Source organism: Oncorhynchus tshawytscha, linkage group LG22 (assembly GCF_018296145.1).
Source record: "Oncorhynchus tshawytscha isolate Ot180627B linkage group LG22, Otsh_v2.0, whole genome shotgun sequence".
Classification (NCBI taxonomy): domain Eukaryota; kingdom Metazoa; phylum Chordata; class Actinopteri; order Salmoniformes; family Salmonidae; genus Oncorhynchus; species Oncorhynchus tshawytscha.
Window position 1 is genome coordinate 27,711,078 of NC_056450.1, and position 19,716 is coordinate 27,730,793.

At 43.8% G+C, this 19,716-nt stretch overlaps 2 protein-coding genes across 7 annotated transcripts in view; one reads left to right on the forward strand and one right to left on the reverse strand.

Moving 5' to 3' along the window:
* Positions 1 to 3,736: 3,736 nt before the first annotated feature.
* On the reverse strand, positions 3,737 to 4,581 carry LOC112221321 (methyl-CpG-binding domain protein 4-like). The gene is made up of 3 exons (XM_024383481.2): positions 4,543 to 4,581; positions 3,989 to 4,126; positions 3,737 to 3,880 (listed from the first exon to the last, which is right to left on the reverse strand). The coding sequence occupies exons 1-3, from the start codon at positions 4,579 to 4,581 to the stop codon at positions 3,806 to 3,808; spliced, it is 252 nt and encodes an 83-aa protein (XP_024239249.1). The 3' UTR covers positions 3,737 to 3,805.
* A 1,628-nt stretch (positions 4,582 to 6,209) lies between these two features.
* Positions 6,210 to 19,716, forward strand: part of ift122 (intraflagellar transport 122 homolog (Chlamydomonas)) — a 31,626-nt gene continuing 18,119 nt past the window's right edge. For 2 of the 6 annotated variants that reach the window (XM_024384954.2, XM_024384955.2), the window contains exons 1-18: positions 6,211 to 6,386; positions 6,747 to 6,813; positions 6,911 to 6,995; positions 7,089 to 7,167; positions 7,327 to 7,403; positions 7,522 to 7,588; positions 7,673 to 7,819; positions 8,593 to 8,668; positions 10,014 to 10,205; positions 10,709 to 10,847; positions 11,320 to 11,522; positions 14,257 to 14,394; positions 14,558 to 14,722; positions 14,911 to 15,108; positions 15,222 to 15,362; positions 15,577 to 15,630; positions 18,132 to 18,293; positions 19,434 to 19,600. In XM_024384954.2, coding sequence (XP_024240722.1) covers positions 6,328 to 6,386; positions 6,747 to 6,813; positions 6,911 to 6,995; positions 7,089 to 7,167; positions 7,327 to 7,403; positions 7,522 to 7,588; positions 7,673 to 7,819; positions 8,593 to 8,668; positions 10,014 to 10,205; positions 10,709 to 10,847; positions 11,320 to 11,522; positions 14,257 to 14,394; positions 14,558 to 14,722; positions 14,911 to 15,108; positions 15,222 to 15,362; positions 15,577 to 15,630; positions 18,132 to 18,293; positions 19,434 to 19,600 — 2,216 coding nt within the window. In that variant the 5' untranslated portion in view covers positions 6,211 to 6,327. Of the gene's footprint in view, positions 6,387 to 6,746; positions 6,814 to 6,910; positions 6,996 to 7,088; positions 7,168 to 7,308; positions 7,404 to 7,521; positions 7,589 to 7,672; positions 7,820 to 8,070; positions 8,341 to 8,592; positions 8,669 to 10,013; positions 10,206 to 10,708; positions 10,848 to 11,319; positions 11,523 to 14,256; positions 14,395 to 14,557; positions 14,723 to 14,910; positions 15,109 to 15,221; positions 15,363 to 15,576; positions 15,631 to 18,131; positions 18,294 to 19,433; positions 19,601 to 19,716 lie in introns of those variants that run through there. The other 4 variants (XM_042304013.1, XM_042304014.1, XM_042304012.1 and 1 more) reach the window with 4 other exon arrangements.

Consider the following 19,716-nt stretch of genomic DNA (forward strand, 5'->3'; position numbering starts at 1 on the left):
CTTCATGAGGAATGCTTTTCCAACAGTCTTGAAGGAGTTCCCACATATTCTGAGCACTTGTTGGCTGCTTTTCCTTCACTCTGCGGTCCAACTCATCCCAAACCATCTAAATTGGGTTGAGGTCAGGTGATTGTGGAGGACAGGCACTCCATCACTCTCCTTCTTGGTCAAATAGACCTTACACAGCCTGAAAGTGTGTTAGGTCATTGTCCTGTTGAAAAACAAATGATAGTCCCACTAAGATCAAACCAGATGGGATGGCGTATCGCTGCAGAATGCTGTGGTAGCCAGGCTGGTTAAGAGAGCATTGGATTCTAAATAAATCACAGACAGTGTCACCAGCAAAGCACCCCCACACCATCACACCTCCTCCTCCATCCTTCATGGTGGGAACCACACATGCATAGATCATCCGTTCACCTACTCTGCATCTCACAAAGACACAGTGGTTGGAACCAAAAATCTCAAATTTGGACTCATCAGACCAAAGGACAGATTTCCACTGGTGTAATGTACATTGCTCGTGTTTCTTGGAACCAAGCAAGTGTCTTCTTCTTATTGGTGTCTTTTAGTAGTGGTTTCAGCAATTTGACCATGGCCTCTGTGAAGCATTAATTTGGGCTGCAATTTCGAGGCTGGTAACTCTAATGAACTTATCCTCTGCAGCAGAGGTAACTCTGGGTCTTCCTTCTAGTGGTTGGAGCATTGGGTCAGTAACCAAAATGTTGCTGGATTGAATCCCCGAGCTGACAAGGCAAAAATCTGTAATTCTGCCCCTGAGTGAGGCAGTTAACCGTGTTCTCCGAGCGCCAAAGACGTGGATGTCGATTAAGGCAGCCTCCCGCACCTCTCTGATTCAGAGGGGTTGGGTTAAATGCGGAATACACATTTCAGTTCAAGGCATTCAGTTTTACAACTGACTAGGTATCCCCTTTCCCTTTCCTGTGGCGGTTTCATCATAGCGCTTGATGGTTTTTGCGACTGCACTTTTTTTGCGGCTGTAAATTTCAGTATTGTCTAATCTTTATGTCTTAAAGTAATGATGGAATGTAATTTCTCTTTGCTAATTTGAGCTTTTCTTGCCATAATATGGACTTGGTGTTTTACCACCCCTACCTTTTCACAACACAACTGATTGACTAAAATGCATTAAGAAGGAAAGAAATTCCACAAATGAACTTTTAACAAGGCACACCTGTTAATTGAAAAGCATTCCAGGTGACTACCTCATGAAGCTGGTTGAGAGAATACCAAGAGTGTGCAAAGCTGTCATCAAGGCAAAGGGTGGCTACTTTGAATAATCTAAAATGTAAATATTTGTTTAAAACTTGTTTGGTTACTATATGATTCCATATGTGTTATTTCATAGTTTTGATGTCTTCTCTATTATTATACAATGGAAACAATAGTACAAATAAATAAAACCCTTGAATGAGCAGGTGTGTCAACTTTTGACTGGTATTGTACATGGACACACATGATTTGTTTAATGCCAGTGGCAGGTTATTGGTAAAAATACAAAAGCGTAGAGGGCCTAGAGAGCTGCCCTGCTGAACACCACACTGTACATGTTTGACATTAGAGCTTCCATTAAAGAAAACACTCTGAGTTATATTAGATAGACAGGTCTGAATTCACCCTATGGCAGAGGTTGGAAAGCCATAACACACATTTTCTCAACAACAGGTTATAGTCAATAATATCAAAGGCTGCACTGAAATCTAACAGTACAGTTTCCACAATCTTTTCTTTCAACCAATCATCAGTCATTTGTGTCAGTGCAGTACATGTTGAGTGCCTTTCTCTAAAAGCATGATTAAAGTCTGTTGTTAATTTGTTTACAGAGAAGTAGCATTGTATTTGGTCAAACACAATTGTTTCCAAGAGTTTGCTAAGAGCTGGCCGCAAGCTGCTAGGTCTGCTGTTAGAACAAGTAAAGACCGCTTTACCACTCTTGGGTAGTGGAATGATTTTGGCTTCCCTCCAGGCCTGAGGACAAAGACTTTCCTCTAGGCTCAGATTAAGGATATAACAGATAGGAGTGGCTATAGAGTCAACTACCATCCTCAGTAGCTTTCCATCTAAGTTGTAAATGCCAGGGGATTTGTCATTATTTATTGATAACAATATTTTTTCCACCTCTCCCACATTAACTTCAAAAAAATGAAAAGTGCTTTTCTTTCATTATTTGTTGTTTTATACATGAGTACGATGGCTTACTGTTCGTTGTTGGCTTTTCTTGCCTAAATTTGCCCACTTTGCCAATGTCATAACTCTCCTGTGACGATATGAAGGATCAGGTTACAGTAGGTCCGCTCTACAGAGTGCTCTCTCTCTCGTAGAGAGGGTAGAGCGGGAAGTCGTCTGTTTTATGGTGGGTAATAAAATGCGCAGCCTCTATGCTCTGTAGTGTTCGAGATTGGAATGTAAACTGTGGAACACAGGGAGACACATGGACATTCAAAAGTTTGAATAATTAAACAATATTTCTATTTTTGAGAATGTGGGAATGGTATGTGGTTATTTATTAAAGAACAATCCTGTCAAAGTTGTTTAATTTGGTGACCTCGTGAAAGACAGGAGACCCACATTTTTTACATTTTTATTTAACCTTAATTTAATTCACCCCTACACTGCTACTCCAGCTGCTCTTTCTTCATCTGACTATGTTTTATCTCATAGTCTGAGATCATCTGGTCATTGCGGTGGTGGCACACGGCTACTCAAAATCTCCACTGATTTCTCCAAATTTAAGTGTGCTCCCTCTAATTCTCACATCTCTTTCTCTCACTCTCTCTCTCTCTCCTCCCGGAGGACTTGAGACCTAGGACCATGCCTCAGGACTACCTGGCATTGACGACTCCTGGCTGTCCCCGTCCGCAGTCCACCTGGTTGTGCTGCTGATCCAGTTTCTGCTGTTCTGCCTGTGGCTATGGAGCCCTGACCCGTTTACCAGATGTGCTAACTTGTCGTGCTGCTCATCTAATTTCTGCTGTTCTGCCTGCGGCTTTTGAACCCTGACCTGTTCACCGGACCTGCTACCTTATCCCAGACCTGCTATTTCCTCCATCCCTCTCGCTCTCTCTACCGCACCTGCTGTCTCGACCTCTGAATGCTCGGCTATGAAAAGCCAACTGACATTTACTCCTGAGGTGCTGACCTGTCGCACCCTCTATAACCACTGTAATTATTATTTGACCCCGTTGGTCATCTATGAACATCTTGAAGAACAATTTAGCCTTAATGGCTATGTATACTTACAGTATAATCTCCACCGGCGCAGCCAGAAGAGGTCTGGCCACACCTCTAAGCCTGGTTCCTCTCTAGGTTTCTTCATAAATTCCTGCCTTTCTAGAGAGTTTTTCCTAACCACTGTGCTTCTACATAAGCATTGCTTGCTCTTTGGAGTTTTAGGCTGGGTTTCTGTATAAGCACTTGGTGACATCTGCTGATGTAAAAAGGGCTTTATAAATACATTTGATTGATTTATCAGTTGCATTTCCAGAGGCTCAACATCAAAGTCCAATTCAATAGAAATCTGTCAATAGGCTTTTAATAAAACATGATTAAACAGTTTATGTAATACAATCGTGTTGAGTGACAGTTGCTTTGTTACTGATAAGACAATGGAATGTTACTACTGAGTCTTGAGAGTAGATGGGATCAGTAGTAGGCTCATCTCTGGATTATGTCCAAGAGATACCGGTATGTCCGCCAGGTTATAAGCCTAATGAATAATAACTAGAATATTCTTCCATTAATAAAACAGGTTGTGATAAAATGTGACATTGCAGTTCCTCATAGTTCAGATTCCCAACCTCCCATGGTTCTCCCACAACCAGGCATGGTACTTGTTCAGTTTATGGTCCTGAGGTTTCACCTATGTAAACACACACACACACACAAACATACACACAAAGTTAACCTTATCTAAATCCGTCACTTCAATCCAATATTCTTTTTTTTAGCAAAAAATGGAAAACCTGTTATTGTTGAGGAAGATGGTGGCCACCAGGAGCTTCCAGGGGTCATGGAACAGGGTCTCCTGCACCAGCTGGAAGGGGGAGCGAAGAGTGGTCCACTTCCTCCTGGGGGTCTCAGACCTGTGCCGGGACAGACTGCAGATCTAAGAAAAAGGGGTTTTGATAACAAATAAACACGTTTTTTTATTAAACTGACATTTCTCTCCAAGAATGGCAAGTTCTGTTAAGCTCAACTATTTATTAAATTATGACCATCTCTCAGTTACTTCCTGCTGAAAGAAGGACTGGTCTTCTGTTTCTCTCCTAATAGTTCTGTGCAGAACAGGTACAACAGGCACCTAAGGCATCACTACAAACATTGAACATGTTATTGGTCAATACACTGAAACCAGGTCCAAGAAGATGTAAAACATTTTCTATATCTAGGCATCATAGTGAATACACATTATGCATCATAACTCATAGCACAATGCACATACACACTGCTCTGGGGATCTTTTAGTGGTGTACAGCGTCCTCTAGTGGTCTGGGGAGATGATAGCAGTGCTTCATCATTCACCTCTGCCTCTATATCCCCCACACACTTTCCCTCCCCCATTCTCTCACCCTCAGCCTCCCCCTCTCAGAAGCAGACTGCACCCTAAGGACTGGGACATGTAAAGGTGACACAGGAAACCACTCTCCTTGACCAATGAGAGCGTCCTGTAGCTCAGTGGGCGGGGCCAGCCTGACCTGCTTTTCTCACAGCAGCCCTGGCCTCCTCTGGGGGCTCTTCTCAAGTACAACATCATCAACTGGCTCCGCCAACACAGACTGCAGACGCCTCTCAGTCTCATTGTCATCACCATCATCATCACCCCTTCTCACAGAGGTTTGTATGTTTCTCTCGTTAATGTCCTCATTGGTGTCTGATGTGTGGCCAGTTTCTGTGTCTCTCCCAGCTGCCTGTCTGTGATTCACCTGGCCAAGGGAGGTCTGTCAGGGGTATACTGAATTGACAAAGTGCCTTTTCCTCTAACTCTGAGTTCTCTGCTTGTAGGATTTTGCGAAATAGGCTCTTTTTGTGTTATTTGGAGAAAGGCGTAATATTCGACCCCCCTCTTCCATATTCTCCTCTGTGTCCTGCCTGTCTGTGTCCTGCCTGTATGTGTTTTACCTGTCATCCGTGACCTCTTAGGTGTGACGTGTGTGTTCCTGATGACCATTCCTCTGTCTGTCCTGGTTGGGCTGTGGGGTCACAGCTGCACTGCCACTCCTGGCTGTTGTGACATCAAAGTTGTCTATCTGTAGATCCCCTCCGCCATCTTTAAGGTGGAAGGCTTGATGAGACACTCTGGACGGAACCTCTGTCCCTGGGGACTGCAGAGGTAGACAGATCAGTCACCTCATGTGGAATTATTGATCTGACTTTATGATCTCACTCTGAAATGCACTTAGCCCCTAGCCCTGACAGTAAGATACAGACATACTTCAGTGATGTTTACATGCAACAAGACTTGAGAATGAGAGCATATGATGGATTGGACCCAGCTTGTTTTCTAACTGTCATATCTGAACCAGAAACAGCCATAGCGTCTGCCTCTCCATCAGGATTAGTGTGTGTCAGTGATGGTGTTCTCTGTGTTGAGGTCATTGTTTTTTAGCCTGGTTGTGACCGTGTTGTTGGTGTCAGTAGGTTGAAACACAACTTTTATCAAAAGTGGACTGTCCCTCTCACAGCCTGTGATGGAGCTGACTGTCCCCTGTTGAGTTTCATGTGGCTGAGATCCTCATGCTCCAGTCCTCCCTCTCATCTTCAGTCATGATGTTGCTCTCTCAATCTATCTGGGGTTGAAGCTCTATACCTAGCTGCCACTAACAAAAATATGAATTAGAACAGTCAATCCACTGTCCATCATGTTATAGGGATTGGGAAAATAGGTGACTATTAACTAACTAGCTAACTTTAACTAACTAGCTAAGTAATGCATTTGCAGAGGCTTGATCTGACAGCTGTGTTTTGTTTACATGCCTCATCATCACATGCTGTTCTAGAAAAATGTTGCATATTACTTAATGATCAAGTTTAATAAAGTTGTCGGGTGCTAGGCATTTCGGGGGCATGACATCAACATATTTGGATAAATTGTATCTGCCGTTGTGCTGTATGAAGTTCTGTGAACTACTTTGTGAGCGACTCTGCTTGACTCATGCGCAGAACACAGGAAGGAGGACAGGAAAGAGAGAAGGGAGTCTGCGCACAAGCAAGCAGGTCCTGCCATGTAAACGATCCTCGGCCCCACGAAAAGACAGCAACCTGTTGAACAACCTAACGTGTATCTGTTTAATTTGTTAAAAAGGCAAAATGAGGGCAGTTCCTACGTGGATTGACAAAGTACATGATCGCGACAAAGTTGAGCAATGGTAATCTAGCCTTTGCATTTACAGTTTTATCAACAGGCCTGATGTTGCACAGTTGGGAGTGTTGATAGCAACGGCGGTTACTATGTAAACTCCCGCAGTGGCTGGCTAGCTATCTAGTTAGCCAACTGTAGCAAACTAGCTTTGTTTACTAAGATTTTCACTATCCATTTCATGCAATCTTAAAATAAAGGATCTGTCTACTAACGAGTGATAACGTTGCTAGTTAGCTAGGTAATCTGTTTGCGTGGCTAAGCACAGCTAGAACATTAATGCTAACTAGCAGAGCAGCTACCTATGGCTTAATAGCATAATTGAAACAGGTTTTCAGCATATTGTGATTGCAGTACATTTTCTCCCTAGTATCTACGACCTTGCCTTCAAACCAGATGGCAGCCAGCTTATTGTGGCAGCTGGGAATCGTGTTTTGGTGAGTTTGGGGATGATGATGCCATTGGTTTTCGAATCATAGCTAAGTTGAGGAGAGTGGAATTGCATACAATAAGTATTGCATATTGTCTTTCCAGGTGTATGACACATCAGATGGAACTCTCATTCAGCCTCTGAAAGGACACAAGGACACAGTGTACTGTGTTGCCTACGCCAAAGATGGTACTTAGTACAGTACACTCTTAACACACCAATCTGGATGTTCCCAATTAACAAACACGAGTCTGTTGGGTCTCACATTGTGCTTCTCTGTAGGGAAACGGTTTGCCTCAGGTTCTGCTGACAAAAGCATCATCATCTGGACATCTAAACTGGAGGGTATTTTGAAATATACGTGAGTGATCATTATTACTACAGAATTAGGAATTAGAATAATTTAATAGGATCTCTATGATTATTACACACATTACAACATTATCAGTAGCATTATGTTCTGTTGAGGTCACTCCTGGCTCACTCACTATGCATATTTTGTTTGTATGTTGCTCCTCAGACATAATGACTCCATCCAGTGTGTTGCCTACAACCCAGTCAGCCACCAGCTGGCCTCCTGCTCCTCTGGGGACTTTGGTGAGTGGTACACTGGGATTGTCCTGTCCTCTACACCTCTACAGGGAATAGGTTGAAAGGGGTGTTGAAGACATGCAGCCATAAGAGCAGCATCTGTATAATTTGTTTCTCTCTCTAGGTCTGTGGTCCCCAGAACAGAAATCTGTATCCAAGCACAAAGTCAACAGCAAGATAACATGTTGTGGGTGAGTATTGAGAAATTGCTGCTCTCCTTTTTGTTTGGATAGCCTCTCTTATGTTCAGTATTGTCATAATCCTTTTGACCGCAGGTGGACCAACGACGGTCAGTACCTGGCCCTGGGCATGATGAACGGGGTGGTGAGCATCAGGAATAAGAACGGAGAGGAGAAGGTGAAAATAGAGCGACCAGGAGGATCCTCCTCTCCTATCTGGTCCATCGCATGGAACCCCTCCAAGTGAGTCACTCACCTCTCATGTGGGCCTTTTGCTGTGTAAAACATTTTAAACCTGTGTGTGCAATGTCTTGGAGAGTAAAGGTTTACTGCTTTTGAAATCAACAATAATACATTTTTTTCTGAGTGATATTTCTCTGTATTGAGTCAGTTCACAATGTGAAACAAGCATGGTAGTGAAAATCAGAGAATGACAGTGTATGACCTGTAGACAGCCAGCAAGTGTCAGTGTTTGACCAGGCAGCCTCTGACAGGGACTGGTGGAAGTGGATGCCCTTCTGTGAGGGAGAGGACGATGAGGCGGTGGATGTGGACAGCAGCATGCCAGAGCCCCTGTGCCTGGTCATTGACACCGCCTACAGCCAGAGCTGCAGTAGCAGGGTAGAGGTCCTGGGGCTAGGCAGGCAGCTGGAGAGAGAGAGGCAGGTAGGAAGAGGAGCAGAGACGGACAGGCCTGAAGGAGAGGAGGAGGAGCCCATGCTGCAGGGAGGGTTCTCTGATCCAGACCACTTCAGCCAGCTCAGGTAGGGAAGGCAGAGAGGGAGGACAGAGAAATTGAGAAAGGTAACATCAAAGCTCAGGGAAATACTTTGGTTAGGTCTAGATTTGTTTGGAGGCAACACAATGATATAGGACACTTACTTTTACCATACCAGTGAGATGTAGGGTTTAATGTACCTTTTGGGTGAATTCGATTTGAAATCTTTCTAAATCCAGTTTAATTGTCAGAATGTTAAAGTGGAAAATATAAATTCATGTTGGAGTGTCTCTCTTAGGGATGAGCACAATGACATCCTGGCTGTGGCAGACTGGGGGCAGAAGCTATCCTTCTACCAGCTCAGTGGAAAACAGGTGTGTGTCTGCAAAACGCATGTCCGTGAACCATCTCCTCAACATTTACTTCAGGCGTCTGGAATTTAATAAATGTTTTTGCCTTCTTCCGGCCCATCTGGATAGTGGGAACATGTTAGATAAACATTTTGGGTTTGTTTCCACAGCAAATGAATAAATAGTCTACATGTCTAACATAAAATAAAACATAAAATATACTAAAAATGCAATGGTGAAAGATATTGAAAAGAGCAACTTTGCTTAATAGAAACTACTGTGTAGCACATCGGTGTGTAGGACACAAAGTTGTTACATACAGATCAAGTAAGTAGCGCTTCATGAGTCTTGACTTGTATGAGCCGAAACAGCTCATGGGAGCAGGAGCATGAGCCAAGTACACAGGACGTTAGTATATCGCAACCCCCAATCTATCTCATGCTGAGTGCCAAGCAAGGTTGGATTAGGTCCCATTTTTACAGTCTTTGGTATGACTCGCCCCGAGGATCCAACTCTCAATCTTCCAATCGCAGGACGGACACTCTAACCACTGAATTGGTTACAGATCAAGAGGCCTAGGTTATGACCACGGGTTTAGGTTGTGCTCCCAGATGGGCACCGGTGATTGGTCAACGAAACCCCAATGGCCTCGGTGCTATCACTCATCCACGATAACACATAAACCACTTAAGGTGGCCACTGTCTGAGACCTTTAAGCCCTGTATTTTCTGTTGCAATTAGCCTGTCAGGGACTATTGAAACCGTAACACTGCACTGGAAATGATCCTGTTTGGCCATTTAATAATGATTCCGTCACTACTCCTCCCCCATATCCCCCTGGGTAATATTGTAATTACAGACAAATATGCACTGTTTCATTACCCTGCCATGGAACCTTAGTCTCATGTGTTGTCACTGGGCTGTTTATCAGTGTAAGTGAACATGCTGTTTTGATTACCGTGCTATGAGTAGTCTGTAATGAAAAAAGGGAGGTTGTCCAAAAGGGTTTTATTTCAGGGTAAAAGAATGGACTGTCAGGCGGTTATTTTTCAGCGTGAGGAGAAACAGATGCACAGAGTCGGGGAACTGATATGACGTTGCGCAAAAGGACTTCAAGTGCCAGCACAATAGAGCCTATTTAGAAGCAAGAAAGTGTGTATGTGTTTTTCCATCTCTTTGGTCAGGCGCTTAAGGGGATGGGCTAAGGACTGTAGGCTTTCCCGATATAGTGCACAACCCTGTGGCTCTGGTAAAAAATAGGCCATTCCCCAAGTCAGGGGAAATCCTTGGCCTAGACAAGCATAGCCCAGTTAAAGGTCAATAAATGTGAAGTAGACTTTATTTCAATATCTGTTCCTCTCTCTCTCAGATTGGGAAGGACAGAACTCTGACCTATGACCCCTGCTGTGTCAGCTACTTCTCCAAGGGGGAGTACATTGTGATGGGTGGCTCAGACAAGCAGGCCTCCCTCTACACCAAAGATGGGGTGCGGCTCGGCACCATCGGGGAGCAGAGCTCCTGGGTGTGGACCTGTAGAGTCAAACCTGACTCCAACTATGTGGTGTGTCTCTTTTCGTCACGTGTGTGTACATTTGGGTAAATGTGTGAGAGTGTTACGTGCGTGTGTCTAAAGTGAACTGTATTGGAACGCTATAATTTTAAATAGTGCTGATATGATGCGGAGACATGTTGTGAAGAACGAAGAGCTGAAATGATAAAATGATACTGACAACGCTACAGATGTCATCTGTCAGATCAAGTGTTGATGCAACCTCATATCACTTTGGGACACATGTAGAGATGAGTTATTTTTAACTTGTGGAGAAAGCATCTGTGATCACCCATAGAGAACATGGAAGTAATATCACTATATCTTTCTTTTGGATTGTATTAATACTAACAACTCATATGGGAGGGCATAAGGTGCTACCTTGCTGACATCTCCACATTGTCTCAGACAGGGCTCTAACAAAAAGAAGGAACACCCTGTCTCTCTGTCTTTTCATGAAAGTGTTAATGGGAACCACTGCTACATTGAACTCTCATTTCCTCTCCTCTGTTTAGGTGTTGGGCTGCCAGGATGGGACCATAGCCTTCTTCCAGCTCATCTTCAGCACGGTGCACGGCCTGTACAAGGACCGCTATGCCTACAGAGACAGCATGACCGATGTCATCGTCCAGCACCTCATCACTGAACAGAAAGGTGGATTGATTTAGACTAGGGCTCCCCAACCCTGTTCCTAGAGAGCTACCCTCCTGTAGGTTATCGCTTCAACCCCAGTTGTAACTAACCTGATTGTGCTTATCAACCAGCTAATTATTAAAATCAGGTTGCGCTAGATTAGGGTTGGAGTGAAAACCTAAAGGACAGTAGCGCTCCAGGAACAAGGTTGGATAGCTCTGATTTAGACAGTACACAGTGTTGTACTTCTCTTATTAGAATTCAGAATAAGCCTGTTTGTTTTATTCAAATTCAAATCTGTAGCACGTTGCGTGACCTTTTACCTCTTCAGTGTTAGCAGATCTGATGGAACTGGATGGGTGTAAGCAATACGGTGGCCCATTGGAAGGCTATGTAGAGTCACACCATCTGGTCTATTCAGGACTATTGGGGACTGGGATTATATGCCCTGTTCTAACTGTGCCTCCTACTTTTGTGCTTTCTTCATGCCCAGTGAGGATCAAGTGCAGAGAGCTTGTGAAGAAGATAGCTATCTACAGGAACCGCCTGGCCATCCAGCTGCCTGAGAAGATCCTCATCTACGAGCTGTACTCTGACGACTCCTCGGACATGCACTACCGCATCAAGGAGAAGATCTGCAGAAAGTTTGAGTGCAACCTGCTCGTGGTCTGCTCCCAGCACATCATCCTGTGTCAGGTGAGACTTCTACCCAATCCCAAAATCATACCCTATCACCTACTTCCCCCAGACACACATCTAAACTATAGTGGTAGTTGTGTCATATTATTTGCCTACATTAATGTCTGTATTTAGACTAAATACTTTGATTAATAACTGTTGTCCCGGGATTTGCTTTTGGCTTGAGGCTTTTCTCAAACACTCCGTTATAAGCATGTCCCTAAAGTGCCATACCAACACAAACTATTTGGCCTGACTCAGTAACACTGGCCTGCAGAGACATCGTCTCATGTGAATTATACTAATGCATCGGTGACAGATTGCGAAAGACCCTGCCGAGAGACATTAGCATGCTGTTATCATATTTGAAACCCAGTGAATTAGCGGTTAGCGCTGCGTCGCTACTCCAAAACACCCTAGAGAGAGAGGCCAGAGATGGATGGTTAGAGCCAGTGGTCATCCAGATGTTTCTTCCTATCCTTCTTATAGGCTCCAGCTGTATCTGTGCTCCTTTAGGGCAGGGGTGGCAACAGGCAGCCCGTGGGCAAAAAACAGCCCACAAGTGTTTTTTTTATTGGGACCCCCAAAGTTTTTGGTTAAAAAAATAAATATCAAATCATTTTTTTTCTTTTGGGGTTTTTTCTTTATTTTTGTTGTTAAAAAAGACTGTACGATTACCATGGAAATCTGTTCCCAAGTATTTCCACAAATAAAAAAAGAGACATTATGTGATTATGTCTCAATGTAATCCAATAGAACCTCTGTATGGGCTTAGTTGTGGTCAATTTCCAGTGTACAAATTATTATAATTATTTCCCGGCCCCCGACCAGCCGCTCTGATAAAAATCGGCCCGCGGCTGAATCTAGTTGCCTACCCCAGCTTAAGGGTGTAGGCTTCCTATTTCACAACAATGCATCCTTCTCTCATGCTGCCCTCGTTAAACGGACTATCCTATCGATCCTTGACTTTGGCAATGTCATTTACAAAATAGCCTCCAACACTCTTCTCAGCAAATTCGATGCAGTTTATCACAGTGTCATATGTTTTGTCACCAAAGCCCCATATACTACCCACCACTGTGACCTGTATGCTCTCGTTGGCTGGCCCTCACTTCATATTCGTCGCCAAACCCACTGGCTCCAGGTCATCTATAAGTCTTTGTTAGGTTAAGCTCCGCCTTATCTCAGCTCACTGGTCACCATAGCAGCACCCACCCGTAGCATGCGCTCCAGCAGGTATATTTCACTGGTCACCCCCAAAGCCAATTACTACTTTGGCTGCCTTTCCTTCTAGTTTTCTGCTGCCTATGACTGGAATGAACAGCAAAAATCACTGAAACTGGAGACTCGTATCTCCCTCACTAACTTTAAGCATCAGCTGTCAGAGCAGCTTACAGATCATTGCACCTGTACACAGCCCATCTGTAAATAGCCCACTCAACGACCTCATCCCCATACTGTATTTATTTATTTATTTTGCTCCTTTGCACCCCAGTATTTCTATTTACACATTCATCTTCTGCACATCTATCACTCCAGTGTTTAACTGCTAAATGTTCATTATTTCGCCAATATGGACTATTTATTGCCTTACCTCCCTAATCTTACTTAATTTGCACACACTGTATATATACTTTTCTATTGTGTTATAGACTGTACATTTGTTTATTTCATGTGTAACTCTGTTGTTTATGTCGCACTGCTTTGCTTTATCTTGGCCAGGTTGCAGTTGGAAATGAGAACTTGTTCTCAACTGGCCTATCTGGTTAAATAAAGGTGAAATAAAAAAATAGAGACCCTGTCACTTAGTCTCTTTTCCTCAGCCATCAGACAGCCTAAATGAGGCGGGGAGGAGTGAGAGGTTACCAACACAGCACTGTGGAACCTGGCTGGATGTCTCTGGTGGTTTCCTCTCTGGTTTGTGTCTCTGTGGTTTGACAGAGAGGAGGGGGGGAAGGGGAGCAGTCCGGAGTTAACTCTGTGTATTATTTTCCCCTAAATCTGTGTGTGTGTGACAGAAGTGCTTTAAATCTGCCTCTAATAGCCCTGCTACAGCTTCACCAACTGAGGCTGATGGTTTCTCTGTTAAGACTGTCTAACCTCTGACCGGGCTGTGGTTGTCTGTGTCAAATCAAATCAGACTTTTTCTTCACAGAGCATTGAATGAGAATGAAAAATATGGATAGAAAGATTAGAAGGATATATTAAGAGCAAGTGTAAACTATTAAAATTAGACAAAATGGTAGTGATGAATGAATTACAGTAGTGGCCAGATAATGCATAAAATATACTAAATAGATATGCCTGTGTTTGATGCTCCGGTGTTTTAACATGGTGGTATTCTTACTTTGTCTGGCTATCTAAACTCCTTGCTCTGGCCTAAAGATACGCCACGCCCACAGATGTTAGTTTCTTCTCTACAATGAGTCTGGATCTAAGTACCTCCCCAATGATTTCTAGAATGCAAACACATTCTAGACGTTCTGATTAGTCCCAGAAACCGATGAGTTGGGTCAGATCCAGAACACATATGGGTAAAGCAGGGTTTTGAAAATTTGTAAATGCCTTTGATACTCTGATTGGTTAGAAATGATCCAATCACTGATGACTTTGTTTTGTACAACACCCCTCATATTGACTTCACCACAAATTACTTCAATGATGGCAGAATGAAGTATCTCAGAATGAAGTACAGTATGTAGCGAGTCGTCAGGCAAATTGTCACTGTCTCCTCTCTGACCCTCCTCTTCAGGAGAAGAGGCTGCAGTGTCTGTCCTTCACCAGTATCAAGGAGAAGGAGTGGCTTATGGAGTCTCTGATTCGCTACATCAAAGTGATTGGTGGCCCACCGGGCAGAGAGGGCCTACTGGTGGGGCTGAAGAATGGAGCTGTGAGTATGACTGACAGACAGACATACAGTACACACAAACTCTTAGCTAACTTACTTGTATTTATCCAGGTTAGTCTTATTGAGATGCTATTTCCTGTGCCTCAATTCAATCAAATCCTGTGGCTCATTCAATCAAATCCTGTGGTATTAATTTTCTCTTCAGATCCTAAAGATCTTTGTTGACAACCCATTTGCCATCACTCTGCTGAAGCAGTCTACGTCTGTGCGTTGTCTGGACATGAGTACATCCCGCAGCAAGCTGGCCGTGGTGGACGAACACAACACCTGCCTGGTTTACGACATCCACACCAAGGAGCTGCTCTTCCAGGTCAGAGGTTAGGGGTCAAGAGTTATTAAGGCCAAGGTCGAGGTGGCTTCAGTTTAAAATTAGGGTTCACAGGTTATGTTTGTGGGGGTAAAGTGTAACACCCGTCTCCCTTGCTGTCCCACTCCTTTCCTTCGCCTCTGTTTCCCCTGACTTCCCTCTCTCTGTGATCTTCCTTCCACACTTCCCAGGAGCCCAATGCTAACAGCGTAGCCTGGAACACCCAGTGTGAGGACATGCTGTGTTTCTCAGGCAGTGGCTACCTCAACATCAAGGCCAGTAACTTCCCAGTGCATCAGCAGAAGCTGCAGGGCTTCGTGGTGGGCTACAATGGTTCCAAGATCTTCTGCCTGCACGTGTACTCCATGTCCGCCGTGGAGGTGCCTCAGGTGGGCTGGAAGACTAATACTTGAAGAACTGAGCTTTATTTTTCTTCTGTTTAGTTGGGTTTCTAATTATATGTTGAATTGACTGGTTCCCTCTTCCTTTCCCTTCTTCCTAGTCGGCTCCCATGTACCAGTATCTGGAGAGGAGGATGTTCAAGGAGGCCTATCAGATCGCCTGCCTGGGTGTGACTGACAGTGACTGGAGGGATCTGGCCACAGAAGCACTGGAGGGCCTCGACTTTGACACCTCTAAGAAGGTCAGACACACACACACACACTTTTTCAACCAGGAACCACTGCAATGCTAGTGTCCATCACTAGATGGTGCAGCCTGAAGCTATTGGTATGTTGAACCTCTCTCATCCTCGTTTGACTAGTGTGATAGAATAGCTGAAGGATGTGGTCTGAGTGGATTCTCTGGATACTGTAAGAGTTCCACTCATTCTGTTTACCCGTGTGTCTCTCTTTCAGGCATTCATCAGAGTACGAGACCTGCGCTACCTGGAGCTCATCAACAGCATTGAGGTACAATATGGCACAGACACACTCCCTTCACATGAATAATGAATAATGGATTAGTCTGAATTGTATGAATCCAAGATCAGAGTTTGTGGCTGTAGAAAACAGAACAGACCACATAGCTTTAATCAGGATGGATTTACTGGCTGACCAGAGCTGCCCATGACGTCATCAAAGCAGTAGCGGTGCATGGGTAAAAAGCTAAGCCAGAAACAAATGCCATATTACAACATATCTGTTGTGATTATTGCGTTGTTTGCTCTATAACCTGTTAGTTCATATGCCTTGCGACCGTGATATATAGACCTAAGGCCGAGACAATAAGAAGACACAGTGGCAAAATAAATTCAATCACACCTTTATTTCATCACAAAACCAGAGAGCAACCTCTGTCTGGTGATGTCCACAAAGCATAATGCATGTAACCAATAGTTACATGACCTACAGCATGGTCAAGAAAGTACACGTTTCCGACATTTTCGGACTACTAAACAACCATTGATTTAGAACCGTGGAGAGTTAGTACAAGTCAACATCATCTAATCACCTATGCTTAGTCTATTACAGTGACAATTAAAAAATACCAAAAACCATTTATGGTGTGGCTCTCCATGGTTCTGATTTGTGTGCGTTTGTGCAAGTTAAAAAAATATGTTGACTCACCCTACTTGCAGAGAAATGCCAATGAATGCCATCCTCCTCTCTTTCATGTTGACGAAACAGTCTATGTACTGTCATACAGTACACACTTTTATATAATTTTTATTTACCTGGCTAAAATGCTTGCTGGCTAGCCTAACTTCCTTTCATGGACAACGTTAGCTAGTTAACATTAGCCTTCTACATCTAGTTACATATTGAACATCCATCCTCTCAGGCCAGGGGCACAATGCAGTTTATGGTTGGATCAGAATCCCCATTATATTCATTGGCCAGTATGGGGATTTAACTAAAACCACATGTCCAAATCCCTGTCTCCATCCATGGCTAATTTAGGAAAGGGCCAAGTTTAGCTAGCTAGCCACCGGAGGACAACAACATAACGAGATGCAACATTTCAAGTTGTTTCTATCGATGATGTATTTCTCTGTGATAGGAGTGAAGCCAAATCCAAACTGGCTTCTCTTTTCTTTGGTGTGCCAGGACCATTCACAGTTGAGCTCACTCAGTGATTGGTCGCTGGCTTCCCTTGCATTCAATGCTACGGGCTGCAACAATGTCATACTCTTTATGACCAGATAGCTGGCCTACACATACGGATACAGAGGAGCGCTGTTTCGCTCACTCGGATGCTTTCTCTAGAGAGATACAGTATATTCAGCCTCTTGTGAATTTAAGGAAAATTCTGAAAACACAGAGAGACGAAAAATAAATTATTTAATAATTTTTTTCTTAGTACATTTTTTGGCACCCATGAATACACGCCATTGCATCAAGGTGAGACAGAGGAAGGGAATTGTTGGAATTGCATGCGTTTCCCTGATTAAAGGCCCAGTGGAGTCTAAAACGGAATTTCCTGTGTTTTATATATTTCCACACTATGAGGTTGGAATAATACTGTGAAATTGTGAAAAATATGATAATGCACATTTAGTGTAAGAGCTATTTGAAAAGACCACCTGTAATTTCAGCCTGTTTGGTTGGGATGGAGTTTTGGCCTGCCTGGTAACATCACCAAGCGGTAAATTAGTTAATAGACCAATAAAAAAGAGAGTTCCACACCCCTCGGCCAATAACAGCTAGTTTTCCGCTCCCCACTCAGACCACTCCCAGACAGTCCTAGCAAAATTCTTGCTTGAGAAATTGCTCTTTGCTAAGAAGCTATTTTGATTGAAAACAATCACAGTAAGGTTCTTAATTGTCACCTAGCAATGAGTTCATATTGAGTTAAAAAAGCTGCTTTGGACTTTCAGTCTTTGATTGTCATGTTCTTTTTGTGTGTTGAGTGTAGGCATGGAAACAATGGATCATTGAATTCCACGAAACAGCCTTTGTGTCTGTGTGTGCATACTGTATGAAATAAACTGAGTGTACAAAACATTAAGAACACCTGCTCTTTCCATGACATAGACGGACCAGGTGAATCCAGGGGAAAGCTATGATCCCTTATCGATCTTAAATCCATTTCAAACAGTAGATGAAGGATTTTTAAGCCTTGAGACATGGATTGTGTATGTGTGCCATACAGAGGGTGAATGGGCAAGACAAAATATTTAAGTGCCTTTGAACGGGGTATGGTAGTAGGTGCCAGGCGCACCGGTTTGTGTTAAGAACTGCAGCGCTGCTGGGTTTTTCATGTTCAACAGTTTCCCGTGTCAAGACTTGACACAACCGTGGTAAGCATTGGAGTCAACATGGGCCAGCAACTCAATATTAGGAAGGTGTTCTTAATGTTTTGTAAACTCGGTGTACGTGAGACTATGGACTGATAGTGGAGTATCAGGGTGAAACTGACTCCACTTTGTTAGCTCATGTCTTTCTCTGTGTCCATGCCGATGGATTGGCAGGAGAGGAAGAAGAGAGGTGAGAGCGACACTGAGCTGTTCCTTGCGGATGTCTATGCCTACCAGGGGAAATTCCACGAGGCTGCCAGGCTCTACAAGAGGACTGGCTTGGACTCCAGAGCTCTCAGCATGTACACGGACCTGCGCATGTTTGAGTACGCTAAGGTGAGTACGAGTACTCACACACTCGCATAACCTCAAGTATGGCTAAAGGTGAGTGTTAGACATTGGACATTCACAGACTTTCTATGAATGTTTGAATGTGCCTATACTGTACACCCAAACACTAATGCACGTTGCACACAGGCTCTACATACAATATGTTCAAACATGTGAGACCCCCCCCCCACACACACACACACACACAGACGTTCAAACTACGGGAGCATGTAGAGGTGATCCCAGCATGTGTTTTCACTCACTGTGTACTTATGCCAAATAGAGGACCTGTACATTGGCAGATCTCCTCCACATCTTTCATCTTCCCATACATCACTAGATGTCTCGCTATATATTATCCCGGCAATACACACCATTTACATTTTTAAAATAAATAAATACATATTTTTAAGGAAACATTTTTTTGCCATGGGGCATAGGGAAAAATGTGCAGGTTTATTGCTAATATCATAATATTTTGCCATGGGGCTCTGAAAAATTATTGCTATTTTAGAAGTAATTTCCTGCTATTCTACACGTTTTTTTTGCAGTTTTAAAGCTAATTTCCTGTAATTCTATAAATACATTTCATGGCTTATGATGTGTTCTTATGCTATCTGGGGGACCCAACCACCGGGGCTGTGGGTGTGTATGCTATTCCAATGACACACTCACACACTCTCACACTCTCTCACACACACACACACACACACACACACACACACACACACACACACACACAGGCTGTAGCATTACACGTTTCCAAGTGTCAGTTGTTGAATGGGAATTCTTTGATGAAGGGGTCAATTGAAGTTGAGACAATCTCGTGTTTAGTGTATTTGTGTGTGGAGTGGTCACTGTGTATGTGTTCAGAGTAGCAGATGACACAGGCCTAATTCCTTTCCCCTCCCCTGTGTGTGTGTGTGTCTGTGTGTGTGTCTGTGTCTGTGTGTGCGTGCATTTTTTGTGGCTGCTGTATATTTGTGTGGCCATCTGTTCCTCGAGGCCATTTATTTTAGCGCTGGAGGACACCAGCGGGGGAATCCTGGCCCTGTTTATGTGACTTCATGTCCCCCCTCTCCAGGCCCTGACCCAGATGGGCCTGTCTGTCTCACCCACCCTCCCTCTCTTCCTGTCCCTCTGTAGGAGTTTGTGGGCGCGGCAGACCCTAAAAACACTCGCATGCTGATGTCCAAGCAGGCCGACTGGGCTAAGAACAGCAAGGAGCCGCGGGCCGCTGCTCAGATGTACCTGACTGCAGGAGAACACCTCAAAGCCATCGACATCATAGGAGAACACGGCTGGGTCGACATGTGGGTAGCACACACACTTACACACATACATACATACATACATACATACATACATACATACATACATACATACATACATACATACAGGGGCAAAAAAGGATTTAGTCAGCCACCAA

What these genes read in the sequence shown, in the direction of transcription:
- LOC112221321 (XM_024383481.2), bottom strand. Translation starts at nt 4,581, where the DNA reads ATGGGGGAGGGAAAGTGTGTGGGGGATATAGAGGCAGAG. An exon ending in TGGGGGATATAGAGGCAGAG is followed by an intron (nt 4,127 to 4,542) that starts GTGAATGATGAA and finishes CCTTTTTCTTAG; the next exon opens with ATCTGCAGTCTGTCCCGGCA. An exon ending in CCACCATCTTCCTCAACAAT is followed by an intron (nt 3,881 to 3,988) that starts AACAGGTTTTCC and finishes GTGTTTACATAG; the next exon opens with GTGAAACCTCAGGACCATAA.